This window comes from Dreissena polymorpha, chromosome 13 (assembly GCF_020536995.1).
Source record: "Dreissena polymorpha isolate Duluth1 chromosome 13, UMN_Dpol_1.0, whole genome shotgun sequence".
Taxonomy (NCBI): Eukaryota; Metazoa; Mollusca; class Bivalvia; order Myida; family Dreissenidae; genus Dreissena; species Dreissena polymorpha.
In genome coordinates this window covers 44694680-44711811 of record NC_068367.1, presented here as the reverse complement: position 1 = coordinate 44711811, position 17132 = coordinate 44694680, and the positions used below count along the sequence as shown (strand labels likewise).

Genomic DNA, 17132 nt, shown 5'->3' with positions numbered 1-17132 from the left:
AATGGTATCGGTCCACTAACCACGTAATCGTCCATTTCTGCTTTAAGATGTACATTCTGGTTGACAGAGTTTAAAAGCCCGCCTTTACAAAAACTGAGAATTTGAGCAAGATGTAAAATGTATCAGTGTGGGTCTTGAGGCCTTGTGCTAATAGATAAATATTATTACATGCACTTTGCATTTATTTTATTTATTATTCATTTTGTTTAATAGGGCTTAACACACTTGAATTAAATGTTCTAAAACCCTGCTGTAATCATAATTGTAAACCAACATGACAATTATGCCATACTATGAATTGCAAATGAGATCAAAAAAGTAAAACTGCAACACATAAATATAGAAAACATTTTATTAAAATGATATTTAATACACAATCCACACACAAGTCTATGAACCAGCATTCTATACAGACTTGTTTTTTATTCTATAACATTTTCACACCATTTATTACACTATTATGCTGGCAAAATCCTACTTAATATAACAGATACATGTATGGATTCATTTAATATTTTTAAATTTCCGATTATATTTATGACATACTACTTTTTGGTTTCAAAGTTATAACATTAAGTTTAAGAAATCAATTTACCAAAAAACAGTGGCATCTATTATGGGGACTGTATTCTTGCTTGCAAGTTACTCTGAATACATTTTATTGTTTTATGAAGTATAAGTGTAAAATAATATTTAATTTAAAAAAAAAATGTAAATGAATGAACGAATGATTTATTGTATGTTTCATCGTCAGATTAAAATGAATACATGGTCATCAAAAACCTCAACTTTCTTAACATATACAACAAGTATACTGAAAACATTTCAGTGACAGACATGTTTAACAAATGCAGACACACACAAAAGAACAAGCAGATTTTGATGTGAACACTGATCTTGGAATAATACCATATTCGTTTCTTTTCTGAAATAATTAATGGCTAATCGGAAAATAATAATCGTTCTTTCTTAATCATTTCTAAATTGACAAAAACCTGTTTTGTGTATTTCATGATTGTAATTTGTTGCCTAATATAATCTCTGTAAAAATACATAACTAGGAATCTTGAACACACGCAACAAGGTTCTTGTACTTTAGATTTAACTCCTTAGTAACCAAGCTACCATTGAACAAGTTTTTGCCACCTCGAATGACATATCTGGGATTTCCCACAATCTATTTTTAGCATCACATTGTCTTATTATAGCCTATGGGTTTTTCAGTACATGCCTCCTCCCATGCCCCCCATTCCTCCCATCCCACCCATGCCCCCCATTGCCATCTCTTTCTCCTCTTTGGGTAGTTCCGTAACCACACACTCGGCTGTTGAGAGAAGGGAGGCAACTCCAGCTGCATCCACCAGCGCTGTTCGTACAACCTGAAAATCACAAGAGTCTTGTGCAATATAAACCATTAAGGTGTCAGCATTATAAGTAAGGCTACACAATCATTTTCATTTGCCAACATTGTTTTATGTGCACTCATTGGTCTAAAAAATTCCTCAACACAGTAAAAGGGCATAAAAGACACAGCTGCACACATTAAAAATGAATTGAAATCTGTAATTGGAATGGATATAGTTGAAGTCCCAGAAATGGTTCAATAAATATTTCTTTCATACTGGTTGGCAGGTTTATTCTAGACAGTACTTACAAGCGGTACAGGTATTCAGATGTTATTAAAAATTCATGTGTTATTTCAGACAGTAATTACAAGCAGTTACGTTATTCAGAAGTTAATACAAATTCTTGTTTATAACCTCCTTTTCTATTTTAATCATTGTTAACAAATAAAGTTATTCAATTTCTTAGTCTCAAGAAAGTTGTCATGTCCAGGCTTGAATGCCCTAATTTCACAAATCTATTCAGGAAAGTGACAGCTGATAATTTTTTATTCGCTCACGTTTAACCAAATATTGTCGACAGAACAATAAATGGTGGTAAATAAATTGTACTTATCTAGAAAGACATTCTGAGGTTTATTTTAAACAGAAAGATACAAAGTAACAAATGTCCCAACTAATATGCCTGAATTTCTCAAATCCATTCAGGAAAGTGAAAGTTGTCATATTTCTATATGCTCACGTTTTACCAAATACTGTCAATAGAACAGTAAGTGGGGGTAAATGAGCAAAAGTTAAAAGGCAAGACATTACAAGCTCTGTTATCGAGAAATATTTTTGGCAGATCTCAGACATGAGGTTTATATAATATTCCGATTTCTTTAATACATTAATTTAAATTCCCCATAAGACTGTTTAGTGTTGCTTTACAAATACAATTCTATAGCCTTAAAGATGACTTTCCATAGCCAGCTTGTATGCATCAGGAGACTGTGAAAGTGGTAGTAAATAGCAAATATGAATAGGTGAAAGTGGTAGTAAATAGCAAATATGAATAGGTTGTCATATAATAGTACTATTTTCACTTATATTTTCTGACTAATCTCTATAGGTTCATTTGTCTTTAACCCTTTGAATTCTGGGAAATTTGTCTTCTGCTAAAATGTCGTCTGCTGAATTTCTAAAATTAGCATTTTCTTCGATTTTTATTCAAAGAATACTATCAGAGTAGCAAACAGTTTGGATCCTGATGAGACGCGCTGTGGCGTCTCATCTGGATCCAAACTGTTTGCAAAGGCCTTCAAAATTCGGTTCCCGCACTGAAAGGGTTAAATTCATTCAGCTTAAAATATCACTTTCTGTATTGGTCTATGAAATATCATATGTCAAAGTATAAATAATCTTCTGGAAAATGATTATCTTCTTGTATTTGTCCATTAAAGATTAAATGATCAATCACGAAGAAAAAGCTACATAACCATAAGGATTCGACCGCTGATCAACTGTTTTATTTCTAGAATAAAGTTCCAAACAGCTGCAAGGTCAATTATGCATGAATCAGTTCACCTTAACCACTACCAACATTCAATGTCCAAAAAAATAGATGTGAGATAAAGAGCATTTTAGCAACTTATAGCGCCTGAAACGTCTTATTCCAGCAATTAATCAACATAGCAAATAACATTTTAGTATTTGATAATGTCCACCTGCTAACGACTAAAACATAATATTGTTGAATCACTTAAAATCACCCTATGAAAATTGTCTCATTGATAAATGGTTAACAAAAATATTCACAAAATAAGGACAGTTGTCTCACCTTTGTTGGATCAATAATGCCCCGTTTCATGAGATCGCACATTTCTCCCTCGAGGGCATCGTATCCCATACTTCCTGCTGCAGCAAGCACCTTCTCAACAATGATGGTGGGGTCGATGCCAGTGTTCTTGATAATGGTATACGCAGGAATCCTCAGGGCTTTACGAATTATCTCCACTCCTGATCAGAGAGTACAATATAGTTTATTCCTTCAGTATAAATGCTTACCATACATGATACGATGTTGAACACACACTGAAATTATTTTGTTACTTTATGCTGACTTATCAAATTATATGTAACTTTGATTTTTTAAATAATAATATTTAATGCATAAAAGAATCTTATATTAAATTATGAAGTACTGATAATTGTATATAGACTAAGAACAGATCACCCCCTTGGTGTAAAAAGGTACCATGTGATTTTGGATTAAATTTCACTTGGTACCTTTTTGCACCAATTGGACAAGATTTTCTATTTTGTAATTACTTGATATTCCATGCAAATTGTCCTAACCAAGAACGCAGAAAAGTACAGTATAGTGCCCATTTAATTGCACAAATGTTTGTTAAAATGTTGTTTGAATTATTATATATTCACTATTTATCAGCAAATCAACAACCATTAATGCAGTTCTGATGCGTGGGACATGAATAATTTAACAGTCCAAAATCATCAGAAAGAACAAGAGCGGTGTCACAAAAGTAACAACTTAGTCAGCCATGTTCAAGTACTGTATAAGAAAGCATGAAACACAGAGCAAATTACAATATTTCCTGCTCCCTACTTAAACTTTACTTGTAGAGGTATAATAGATAGATATCTGGACAGCAACACTACATTCCTGCACACTACCCACCTGTTTTCTGGTCACTGTTGGTGCACTTGATGGCGTCCAGGGCAGGTATACACCTGAGCAGGGCGGTACCACCCCCTGGCACGATGCCCTCCTCCACCGCAGCCTTGGTGGCGTTGAGTGCGTCCGTCACACGGTCCTTCTTCTCATTGACCTCCACCTCGCTGGTACCCCCAATCTGTTACCATGGAAATATGGTGCATTGTATGTTTTGCTAACAAATGCTGCAGTATTGAGACTGTTTTTGAAATTATATCTACCAAGGTTAAACTTATAGAGATGGATAGGAGATAACCAAACGTTGAGATCTGAAACAAGATATGTTTGTGAAACACTATGTCCCCCCCCATATATTTGACCTTGAAAGATGACCTTGACCTTTCACCACTCAAAATGTGCAGCTCCATGAGATACACATGCAAGCCAAATATGAAGTTGCTATCTTCAATATTGCAAAAGTTATGGCAAATGTTAAAGTTTGACGCAAGCCAACAAACCAACAGACAGGGCAAAAACAATATGTCCCCCACTTTAGTGATGGGGGACATAAAAATAATGTTGTTTTTTGGAAACCTTTCATAGGGAATTTTAAGGTTAATTTTTTTCCCCATTGAAAATGGGGTCATATACCTGCCCTGAATTTGAACAAAAAATCAACAACAGATTTTTAAACACATAATACTCCAAAATTAGCGAACCTTGAGGACTGCAATTCCATTGGAAAGTTTGGCCAGTCGCTCGTTCATTTTCTCCTTCTCATATTCAGATGTGGAGATCTCAATGTCATCCTTGATCTGGTTGATTCTCTTCTCAATGTCCTTGGCATTACCTTTACCCTAAAATGGGAGAGAAATCTATGAATCAAGAGTGCTTTGACAAGATTCTTTTGAACCAAGGGCATTCAATGGCATGATCACTGTCCATTGACGGGCAAATGAGAGGATCACTTTAAACCTAAACCATAAGAATCAAAAGAGTTATCATATTGCAAGAACATTTGATTTAATAATGCAGGCATATTTGATAAAAGCCTACAATATTTCCTCAGAATTTTAGAAGTTACTTTGATTATGCTTTGAAAATGTTTGGAGTAACAAGGGCTCCTAAGGGACTCACCTGAGAGGCTACTGCACTGTTCTGAGTAGGTATGGATCAAGAGGTTTAAGAAATAATTTGTGTACATTATAGTTTGTTGTCAAATAACCCATGGGTGGAAGTTTAGATGCGTAGGGATTAAATCACGATTGCAAAGCACAAGTGATTTGAAACCACGCATCTAAACTTCCGGCCGTGGGTTATTCGACAACAAACTATAACCTTCATGAATTATTTTAATTCTAACACGGTTTGTACTAAAAATTTATGCAATGTATCTTATTTTTCTTGTGTACCATTTTATGTGAAGTTCTCTCATAAATAGGCCCAAAGTTTGTTGTTAGAATTTACAATAAAACTGCCCACAGCACATTGCAGCCATATTTTTTTAACAAACAACAATTAAGTCCTGACTCCAGATATCAAAAGAACACAATTTATAAGTATTCTTAGAAAGACTAGTTTTATGATGAGAGGGCTACAAATGTGATTTCTAAAGTGTTCAAATGGTTTTACGAAAACCAGAAAAGGAAAACCCCCCTCCATTCAATGCAGCAAAGTTCTTTAATGGACAAAAATCACATCTTATTCAGAGGAGAACAAATTATAGGAGCGAGTTTCATGAATATTGGGAAATTAATCATGCCTCAAGAGTGCTGATGTTTTCTTTAATTTAACCTAGTTTTTTATATGTGACTCAGTTACAAACTCGGTAAGGATATCATTGTGACTAATGTTCCATTCACATTTCTTGAAGAAATTGGCAATTAACGTAGCATCTAGGGTGTTCAATAGCTTTTTCTTTCATTTGACCTAGTGACCTACATGACCCAGTTTTAAACTCTGTTGAGTTATCACAAGAAGTTTCCATGACATTGGGCAATACACGTGACCTCAAGAGTGTTTAGAGCTTCTTGTTAAATGTTATCTATTGACCTAGCTTTGATCCCACATATCCAGTTTTGAACTCTGGTCAAAGTTCATGAATACTTGAGCATTAACCCTTTGCATGCTGGGAAATTTGTCGTCTGCTAAAATGTTGTCTGCTGAATTTCTAAAATTAGCATTTTCTTCGATTTTTTTCAAAGAATATTATCAGAATAGCAAACAGTTTGGATCCTGATGAGACGCCACGTTCTGTGGCGTCTCATCTGGATCCAAACTGTTTGCAAAGGCCTTCAAAATTCGGTTCCCGCACTGAAAGGGTTAAATATGGCTTTTTGAATGTTCACAAGGCAAATGTTGATGACAGACCAAGCACGTCTGACTAAGGGCAATCTCAACAGCTCACCATTAGCATGCGGTGTTTAATTGATTTAAAAAAACAGAAATTAACAAATTGTTGAATTGTCCCATCTTGTATGTCTGTATGTAAAAAATACATTCAGAGACTGATGGAAATTTTCTATTTGCTCACGTTTTACCAAATACTGTCAATAGAACAGTAAGTGGGGGTAAATGAGCATTGTATTTATTGTCTAATAAGAGATTGGTATTTTAATTTTACAAAGAAAGATATAAGGTTATAAATGTCTCAGCTAGTATGCCTAAATTTCACAAATCCATTCAGGAAAGTGACAGCTGATATTTTCTATATGCTCACGTTTTACCAAATACTGCCAACAGAACAGTAAGTGGGGGTAAATGAGCAAAATAATAATTGTCTTACAGAAAGAAAAAGTAAAACACGAGTGAAATAGTCACAAGCTCACCATGAGCTTGTTGTGTTCTGGTGATAAAAAAAAAACACAACAGGAGCAATAAGAAACTGTTATGATTTTTATGTCTGTATGTAAAAACTCCAGAGACAGATGGAATCTATCTACCCGTATATGCCAAAGTTTTACCTAATACAGTGGACAGAACAATAAGTGGTGGTAAATGAACTTGTCTAATTAGACAGTGATTAATTTAAAACAGAATGATACAAGGTAATTAATGTCTCAGCTAGTATGCCTAAATTTCACAAATCAAATATATTCAGGAAAGTGAAAGCTGATATTTTCTATATGCTCACGTTTTACCAAATGCTGTCAATAGAACAGTAAGTGGGGGTAAATGAGCATTGTATACTTGTCAAGGAATATATTCACATGATTTTTTTAAACCGAAAGATACAAGGTAATAAGTGTCCCGACTAATATGCCTGAATTTCTCAAATCCATTCAGGAAAGTGAAAGTTGGAATATTTCTATATGCTCACGTTTTACCAAATACTGTCAACAGAACAGTAAGTGGGGGTAAATAAGCAAAGTTAAAACACAGGACATCACAGGGTCTGTTATTGAAATACATTTGTGGCAGGTCTCAAACATATAATTAAGGTATATTTGATATTCATATTTTTTTTTATTACAATAATTTTTATTTAAGGCAAACACATGTTTAGGGTTGTTATATCATGCTTAATGCAAGTCATTTAGAAGTCTTTCACCGTCATACAGCAAAATATAAATAATGTCCAAACTTGTTTGCATGAATTTCACAATTCAAGTCAGAAAAGTGGACGTGGGAATATTTCTGTATGCACAAGTTTTACCAGATACTGTCAATTGAACAATGAGTGGTGGTAAAAGAAGCAATTGATTTAGAAATTTGTAGTTTTTGCTTGCCAATTTATTCAATTATAATGGTACATATAAATGATCAAGTCAGAAAACATTGGCATGACATAGAGAAATTTTGCAAATTAAGTTACATTCAATACATGAATGGAATGTTTTATCCTCAAACTGACAATGTTACAGGTTACACCAATACACTATTCGAATAGCAATGGCAGTGTTTTTACCTGCAAAAATAATAGGACTATGATCAATGTTAAAATTACCTTCATCATCATGGTATCATCCTTAGTAATTGTAACTTCTCCAACAGCACCAAAGTCGTGCATTTGGATGTCCTCTAGTTTGTACATGTCTGCTTCATCCCCAAACACAACCCCGCCTGTTGCCACCGCCATATCACGCAGCGTGTTTTTGCGGTTATCTCCAAACCCTGGGGCCTTCACTGCAACCACCTGCAGCCCTACCTTGATCCTGAAAATACATTGCATGGGATTGTGACCTTGACCTCTTATCTCAAAATAAATAGTGGTCTTTCTTCACTCTAATATAACCAGCATAATGAATGTCTCAGCTAGCATGCCCAAATTTCACAAATCTATTTAGGAAAGTGACAGCTGATATCTTTTATATGCTCACGTTTTACCAAATACTGTCAATAGAACAGAAAGTGGGGGTAAATGAGCAAAATAACACATGTCTAACCGAAAGTATAACAAGAATGCCATCATCAGAAAGCTACACCTGTTAGTAAACTTGTTATGTCCTATATGATTTCTTTTGCAAATGGCACTAGGTTTAAGTGTTCTCTAGATGTTGAATGGAGAGGTTTTCATGTTTGGGGTGAAAATGACCTTAAACTTCAAAATAGAAGTGTTAACTAGATATCCAGCTAAAAAATTCTCTGTAAAAATTGTTTTCATGTTGGAACCCCTTTGACCTTGACCCTTGACGAAAATAGAAAATAATTTACCGATCCCCCAAAGAAACCAGCAAAATAATTTTGAATATTGTAAGGATAAACACGCTCTTTGGCTAATATCTTGCAGATATGAATTTCACTCTACACACCTAAGTTAAAACAAGAGCATCGCATAACTGGTGCCAACACTTGGCTGCGAAAGCTTGTCAGATTTTTTTTTTTTTTTAGAGGTCACAGTGACCTTGACCTTTCACCTAGTGACCCAAAATTGGGTGTGGCGTGTAGAACTCATCAAGGTGCATCTACATATGAAGTTTCAAAGTTGTAGGTGGAAGCACTTTGATTAAAGAGCCAATGTTAAGGTTTTAGCCCGACGCCTATGGCGGACGAGCTGGCTATGACATTAATTCGGGTTTTCTCCGAAAACAACCGAGCTAAAAACACTGGGCTGTTTCCAAGCCCAGCCATGTGTTCCCTTTTTTATTAAGAAGCCATAAAAAGGCACTTTAAAAAATAAGGAATAAACAAGATGTGTTTGTGAAAAACAATGTCCCCCTATATGACGTTTGACCTTGAAGGATGACCTTGACCCTAGAAGGATGACCTTGACCTTTCACCACTCAAAATGTGCAGCTCCATGAGATACACATGCATGCCAAATATCAAGTTGCTATCTTCAATATTGCAAAAGTATTCATAAAATAAGCGATTTGGGCCACATATATTTGACCTCTGACCTTGAAGGATGACCTTGACCTTTCACCACTCAAAATGTGCAGCTCCATGAGATACACATGCATGCCAAATATCAAGTTGCTATCTTCAATATTGCAAAAGTATACATAAAATGAGCGATTTTGGCCACATATATTTGACCTCTGACCTTGAAGGATGACCTTGACCTTTCACCTCTTAAAATGTGCAGCTCCATGAGATACACATGCATGCCAAATATCAAGTTGCTATATTCAATATAGCAAAAGTTATTGCAAAATGTTAAAGTTGGCGCAAACCAACCAACCAACAGACCAACCAACCAACAGACCAACAGACAGGGCAAAAACAATATGTCCCCCACTACTATAGTGGGGGACATGAAAAAAATAATTTGTATTTGCTTTCGGCAAAATTCCCCAAAGAAAGGAAATTTGCATCAACTTTGTTTCAAAAGCGCAAGTGAATAATTAAAATGAGCTATCAAGAACCATGTCATTAAACCCCATAATTCACAATCTGAAGATTTCGCAGCACAAATTTTTCTATTTCAGATGTGTACACGCTAATTTTCTCAAATTGAAACCATGTGTACACGCTAATTTTCTCAAATTGGCATGAAACCAATTTGATTCCCATTTTAGTACAAACAATTGCTGAAGCCAAACCTGTTGAGTACGAGCGTACTGAGAGCCTCCCCTTCCATGTCCTCGGAGATGATCACGAGGGGCTTGCGTGCCTGGTTGGCGAGCTCCAGGGCAGGCAGGATGGACTGAACGCTGGAAATCTTCTTCTCACACAGCAGCACCAGGGCATCCTGGTACTCGACCTTGGCACCTGCACATGGAGATATGGATATTGAATGGTATTATGCAACACTGCAGCTTGGGTCTCCATTGTTATCAAAGATCTTACGATGTCTTCCCCTTCATCCAGGTAACCGGTCAATACATTTGCAATATCACAGCATCAAAGCATTCTCAGGATATTGTGCGGAAACAAATTAACAGTGACAAGCCCCTGCAACCTTGACCTTTGACCTGTTGATCTAAATATCTATAGGCGTCTTCTTTTCTTCCCAACCATCCTCACATCAGTTGAAATAGCTGCAGTCAAAAGCATTCTCTAGATATTGCGCTGAAACAAATGATCTACTGACAGACCTAATGACAGGGGCAAACCAGTACCCTACCTCCCCATTCTTAGAAGTTGGGCATAATAAATTATATTAATATGGTAACCACAATATATCACTTCTCGTGTCTCTTAAAACCGTTGTTAGATAGCAAGAGTCGCTTAGAGTTCCTTAAGGATTACCATTTTGCTGACTAACTTACCGGAAGGGGGACAAAAAGCTTTAGTAATAATTACAATAAATCATTTTTCAATGCAAACAAACTGTCATGTAAATGATAAACTCTGTTCATACCCTTTGAAGAATTGATAAAATATGGTGAGATGTAGCCTCTGTCAAACTTCATTCCCTCTATTGTCTCCAATTCATCCTTCATGGTTTTACCGTCCTGAAAAATAGAAAGTCTACAGATGAGTAATTAGTCCCTTGAAAATTGAAAGCCATATGGTCAAGGCTCAATGATGTTTCCAATAAATCATAAAATGTTAATGAATAAGTAAATAAAGGAAAACAAGAGTGCCAAACTGTCACAAGATACGCCCGTTCGGAGGTTTTGGACACCATGCTTAATGCTTGAAATGCACTAAGTGACCTCGAGACCTAGTTATTGACCCGGCATGACCCATATTTGAACTTGACCTAGATATCATTTAGATGTAACATCTGACTAAATTTGGTGAAGATCAAATGAAAACTACTTCAATTAGAGAGCGGGCACCATGCTAAATGCTTGAAATTCATTATGTGTCCGATCGTGACCTCGTTTTTGACCCGGCATGACCCATATTCGAATTTGATCTACATATCATCTAGACTCAACTTCTGACCAAATTAGGTGATGATCAGATGCAAACTACTTCAATTAGAGAGCGGACACCATGCTAAATGCTTGAAATGCACTAAGTAACCTTGTGACCTAGTTTTTGACCCGGCATGACCCATATTCGAACTTGACCTAGATATCAACTAGATGCAACTACTGACCAAGTTTGGTGAAGATCGGATGAATACAATTTGAATTAGAGTCCGGACAAAGTGGCTCCGTTGAAAATGCACTAATTGACCCTATGACCTAGTTTTTGACCCGGCATGACCCATATTCGAACTTGGCCTATATATCAACTAGATGCAACTGCTGACCAAGTTTGGTGAAGATCGGATGAATACAATTTGAAATAGAGTCCGGACAAAGTGGCCCCTTTGAAAATGCACTTATTGACCCTATGACCTAGTTTTTGACCCGGCATGACCCATATTCGAACTTGGCCTAGATATCAACTAGATGCAACTGCTGACCAAGTTTGGTGAAGATCGGATGAATACAATTTGAATTAGAGTCCGGACAAAGTGATGCCTTCCGCCCGCCGCCCGCCGCCAAGGGGTTTCACATAATACGTCCCGTATTTTATACGGGCGTATAAAAACTGCTCTTTTTTGTTTTTGCCATACTTCTTGTACAGAGAAATAAGGAGTTGTCTTACATTTTAAGGGCTGTGAGCTTTTAAACAGAAAACAGCTAATATTCCTGTAATTGCAATTACTGTTGATTCATTAAGTAGATTTTATGCCTAACATAAGACTAAGATTTGATTGAATTGTTGAGCAGACATACAAATATAAGACATTTAATTTTGGTTTAACTTTACTTTAAGACCGGAACATGGAACATACCTTCACAGTGATAACACCATCTCTGCCTACTTTCTTCATGGCATCGGATATCAATTCTCCTACTGACTTATCACCATTTGCAGAAATTGTTGCAACCTATATCACAAAATAAACAAAAATGTATATGTAATACTGTTCATAGACAGAACATAGAATTGAAGACAAATAAGTTCCTGCTCTTGTATTTAGGCCAAAAAAAAGGGTCCGTTTCCGGTCACCCGACCATGTCTCCCGAATCGGCGCCGACCCTCAACTTTTTATTGGGGTCGCAAAAAAAATATTAAAATGTTCATTTTCTTTCATATCAGATGTAATATCAAGCAAACAAAGCAAATATATACATGTTTTTTACTTATTATAACCTTTAGTAGCCTTCCATTCTAGTACCAGACAAAAAAAAAAAAAAATCCCTACCTAACGACCCTGTTTTTTTCCCCAAGGATACCAGAAACGGACCTATATTTTTTTGGCCTTAGATATACAGCATCAGATGACAGCTGAAATCAAACCTGGAAACAAAGCTCCACATAAGGTTTATATGCTCAAGGGTACCCCCTGAACTTTTTGCCTGGTTGTTACTACTTTACCCTCAGCTCTAACAGGTATTCGGAGATTTGTTAAGGGCAATTTCTGAGCTACATTTAAAAAGTGCGCTTAAAATATATTTTCAACCAAATATATTAAGTTTTGAACATTTAAATGTTTAAAAAAAATATATTAGCAAAAAATAAATGAGGAAAATGTGCGTGAATATGTGTTTCCTCAAAATTACCTTTTTGTCAAGATTAATTGGTGACTAGAACCTCCCTTATAATTTTCATAAGGGAAGTGTAACTACAGTCCACTCTCGTTATCTCGAAGTCGGCGGGAACAAGAAAAAATATCGAGATAACGTGAGTTCGAGATATCCGATAAGGCTTTTTCAAAGAAAAAATGAGACGAAAATTTACCTTGTTTTTAACATCTTAATAACTGCTAAGTGATCTAACTAAAGCCGTCACCGTGTGGCATAATACTCTCTTCCTGATATATACGCGTTTTACGAGGCACGATTAATTTTGCTATTAAAATGCTTAAAATGACGTTTTAAGTATTACAGAATTGCACGAACACATGCAGTTATAATTTTCTAAACTGTCGAGTAAACGACGGTGTATATACGCAAAAATATAACTCAATGCATTTTGGAATGTTGTTTGTAAAAATAATTAGTTTTTCGGCCTTTCGGCAGGCTGTGTATTAACTGCAGTTAATTGATGTTAAAGTAACACTTAAAGTGACAGGCCTTAATCAAGTGTTAATGGCTAACGACATTACACACGTGTGATCATTGATGCAATTAACGGATCAATTTCCTACCGCACAGTATCGGGAGCAGCCAGGCGAAGCGGGACGGTGAAGTATCAAAGAAAACGTTTCTCACTTTTTGCCGACACTGGAAAAGTTATTCGCACTGCGAGATAAACCACGGTAAATACATGTTAAATCGGGACTCGGGACAAAATTTTATATCGACATATCGAATTATTCGACATAACGAAAATCGAGATAAGCGATGTTTATTTATATAGATAAAGAAGGAAAAAACATGGGACATTGAGCTTACTTCGACATATCGAGAATATCGAGATATCCGATGTCAATAACGAGAGTGGACTGTACCTGCTTTTTACCTCTTTTTTTTCTGCTCTGCCTGGGAATACTTGAAACAATTGAAAGGACATTCACAATATGCATAGTTATCACTTTATGCTCAGACATTGCAAATGTTTATTGGCACCTTGAGGTTATTTTTTCTATGAAATACTACTTTACAAGACTATTGCCAAGTCCCCTACCGGCTCCACCATTGTCAGAAATAATTTTATTTTTACTTTTTTATATTTGTTGCCATAGCAACCAGAATTTTTGACGTAGTAACAAAATAAAATGACGTGCATAATGTCCTTATTGCCATCTATCCATGTTTCAAGTTTCATGAACAAATATTAAGAAGTTTAAAAGTTATTGCAGGATCCAGAAAAGTGTGACAGACAGACTGACAGACACACAGAGCGCAAACCATAAGTCCCCTCCGGTGAAACCGGTAGGGGACTAATAAACTTTATCAAACTTCTTAAAACAAAAAGGTTCCCAACTTAATCCATTTTTTATCGGTTTCAGATGTAATCAGATGTCCACTTGTCTTGAGGACATATTGAGATTGAACCAAATACTCTAAAATAGGCTTTTGTTGAGATGTGACATCGTAGATTCAATAGTAGAATTAATATGGTTACCTGAGCAATTTCTTCTGGTGTTGTGACTGGCTTGGACATCTTCTTTAATTCTTCAACCACACAGTCTACAGCCATCATGACACCTTAACACAAAATAAAGTTTTGGCTTTAAAAATTGTAATAAACTGCTGAAACAATTGCACAATTATAAATAGCAACAAAAATCCAGAGGCTTTTACCTGCAAACAACAGCCCTTATTAGTATGAACAGCAGGTATGTGTTCCATATTGTTCAAACCTTAACTCAACTAATGAAAAGGCAAACCTCTGAGGTTGTGATGGCTTAGTTGATATGTAGTCCCCTGAGCTATCAAGAGGTTCTGAGTTTGGCCCCTGCTCTGAGAGCATTCTTAAGACCCTCTCTTAAGTGCTGGTTATATAAGTTAGTCTTTAGTGTCCAGTTTAGACTAGTGCCTTAACAAGCTTTCTGTGCGATCAAGCTTAAGAAGTTCAAACTAAATTAAACAAACCTTTTCTTATTTCGATTGGGTTAGCCCCCTTGCTGATTTTATCAAATCCTTCTTTGGCAATGCCTCGCGCTAGAACTGTGGCAGCAGTGGTCCCATCCCCTGCTTCTTCATTGGTGTTGTTGGCTACGTCTTGAACTAGCTTAGCACCTATGTTCATGTATTTATCCTGCCAAGAACATGCAAATAATAATAACATGCATAGCTTTAAAGTAAAATTTATCAGTCAAACAGAACTCAATCAGTAAATCATGTGTATCATCGAGTCGTCTTGATTAGCAGTATATCAGGAACATGTTCTTAATCAAACCTAAATGACATTAATGTGTCTTTTTGCGCAGCATAACATTAAATACTTGTATCATGGGACAAGTTACCTTTAGGTCTATTCCTTTGGCAACAGTTACACCATCTTTAGTAATTTTGGGGCTACCCCAGCTTTGTTCCAAGATAACATTTCTTCCCTGAAAAGAAAGCAATATTGAGATTTTAAAAGAGACTGCCTCACAGTTTGAAAGATTAATTTTAAATTCGAATGTATTACCAATACATCTATTAAAAAGTAAAGTTAACAAAAATGTTCGACAAATCAAGCCTGAAATCACATATTAATATGTTAAAGCCAATTTTTCAAGCCAACATGTATGAAAGAGGGTATTGGCCTGGTTCAAAACAAGAGCATGGCTTAGGAAGTGTACTAACTTCAGGGCCCTCAATCCATTTTAGGGGAAGCGGGTCGCTACCCTCAGGAGGGGGAATTTTTGCGGCGTTTCCCTTTTTGGGGGATTTTTTTACTTACGTTCTCATTATTACATTTGTACATGTTTGCACTTTATTCATTTCTTTTTTCATAATTTAGTATGTTTGACAAGATTAAATTGAAATAGAATTGAGATATAATAATCATGAGACATCTTTCTATAAAAAAAAAAATAAAAAAAAAAAATATTTTTTTTTTATAGAAAGTTCAGGGGGAATTTTTCCCTCTAAAAGGGGAAAAAAGTATACTTTCCAGGTGGGGGATTCGGCCGCAGATTTGATAGATTGAGGGCCCTGAACTTAGATATCAGTGTAAAGAATTTTACCTTTGGTCCCATAGTAACTGCGACTGCATCAGCAAGCAAGTCAACTCCTTGGAGCATTAAAGCCCTTGCATCCCCACCAAACTTTAAATCTTTTGCATAGCATCTTGCCAAGGCAGGTGTGAACTTCTTGGAGGCAGCAAGTCGAACAAATGGTGAAAGGCGGAACATTCTGAAGAAAATAAAACAAGAGCTGTCACCATAGGATGACTTATGCCCCCTATAAACGATTGATAGAAGTAATGAGCTTTTTTCGAAACCCTTAACGCAGATTTCGAAACCTAAACGCGGACCCTAAGTTAAAGGTCAAGGGGTCAAAATTGGTGTGCGTATGGAAAGGCCTTGTCAATATACACATGCATGCCGAATATGAAATTGCTATCTGAAGCGACGTAGAAGTTATGAGAATTTTTCGAAACCTGAACGCAAAGTGTGACATACGGACTGTCCGATCACTATATGTCCTCCTTCGGGGGCATAAATATTAACAGTTATGAAACTTTGTCCGCAGAACAGCTTCTAGAAATTGTATCACATTACGGGAAATATAGCATAACAAATACACCAGAATTACATAACAATTATTGATAAGATGTAACAAAATACTGATAGTGATAATTTCCAGCAAGTGAAGGACTTCAGTCGGACGATAAAACATCAATAACTATCAACATAAATTCTTCAATAACAAGAACAAACGGAAACCTTGTCCTGCAATTTCACTTGCAATCATAATAAAATGACAGCGAATAGTGCATGCGTTTCATGTGCCGGCCGGCGAGAGTCCAACACGTGTTTTCTTGTCAAAATGCAAATTGTCAGAAAAAAATGCGTTTTTAAACACTTGTCATGTTTGTTGGTGTTTATTTTGTACTTACCTTGTGGTTTTATAAACTTGTCAAAGATGGCAGTGTTGCAGACCTCGCGAGTTATTTTGACTTTCTAGAAAATGTGCACTGGTGTTATTGCGAACTCTTCTGTAAGGAGGATCATCTACTTTGACCTAGTGACCTTAAGGGTCGAGCATATGTAAAACACCATGATTCTAACAAATGCATGACTCCTACTCATTACATATTTTCAATATTTATTAACATTTTCAATACAATTTTATACAATGAATAATTTTTGTATAAAGATGTTGAGTTGTAATGACAAATTTATTAACTAAAAAGTTCTGATG

General features: G+C 36.0%; 1 protein-coding gene across 2 annotated transcripts; it reads right to left on the bottom strand.

Annotated features, from left to right (window-relative positions):
• Positions 1–338: 338 nt before the first annotated feature.
• Positions 339–16993, bottom strand: LOC127856469 (60 kDa heat shock protein, mitochondrial-like). Of its 2 annotated transcripts, none has more exons than XM_052392686.1 (13): positions 16828–16993; positions 15953–16121; positions 15245–15331; positions 14871–15036; positions 14401–14483; positions 12122–12217; positions 10745–10838; positions 9984–10152; positions 7946–8153; positions 4719–4856; positions 4024–4198; positions 3163–3341; positions 339–1379 (listed from the first exon to the last, which is right to left on the bottom strand). In XM_052392686.1, the coding sequence occupies exons 2-13, from the start codon at positions 16118–16120 to the stop codon at positions 1221–1223; spliced, it is 1722 nt and encodes a 573-aa protein (XP_052248646.1). In that variant the 5' UTR covers position 16121; positions 16828–16993; the 3' UTR covers positions 339–1220. The 2 variants fall into 2 exon arrangements, with proteins under 2 accessions (XP_052248646.1, XP_052248647.1); XM_052392687.1 differs by lacking the exon at positions 16828–16993 and adding an exon at positions 16655–16675.
• Positions 16994–17132: the final 139 nt, after the last annotated feature.

What these genes read in the sequence shown, in the direction of transcription:
- LOC127856469 (XM_052392686.1), bottom strand. Translation starts at nt 16,120, where the DNA reads ATGTTCCGCCTTTCACCATTTGTTCGACTTGCTGCCTCCAAGAAGTTC. An exon ending in CCCAATCGAAATAAGAAAAG is followed by an intron (nt 14,484 to 14,870) that starts GTTTGTTTAATT and finishes TTTTGTGTTAAG; the next exon opens with GTGTCATGATGGCTGTAGAC. An exon ending in GCATTATTGATCCAACAAAG is followed by an intron (nt 1,380 to 3,162) that starts GTGAGACAACTG and finishes TGTGATTTTCAG; the next exon opens with GTTGTACGAACAGCGCTGGT.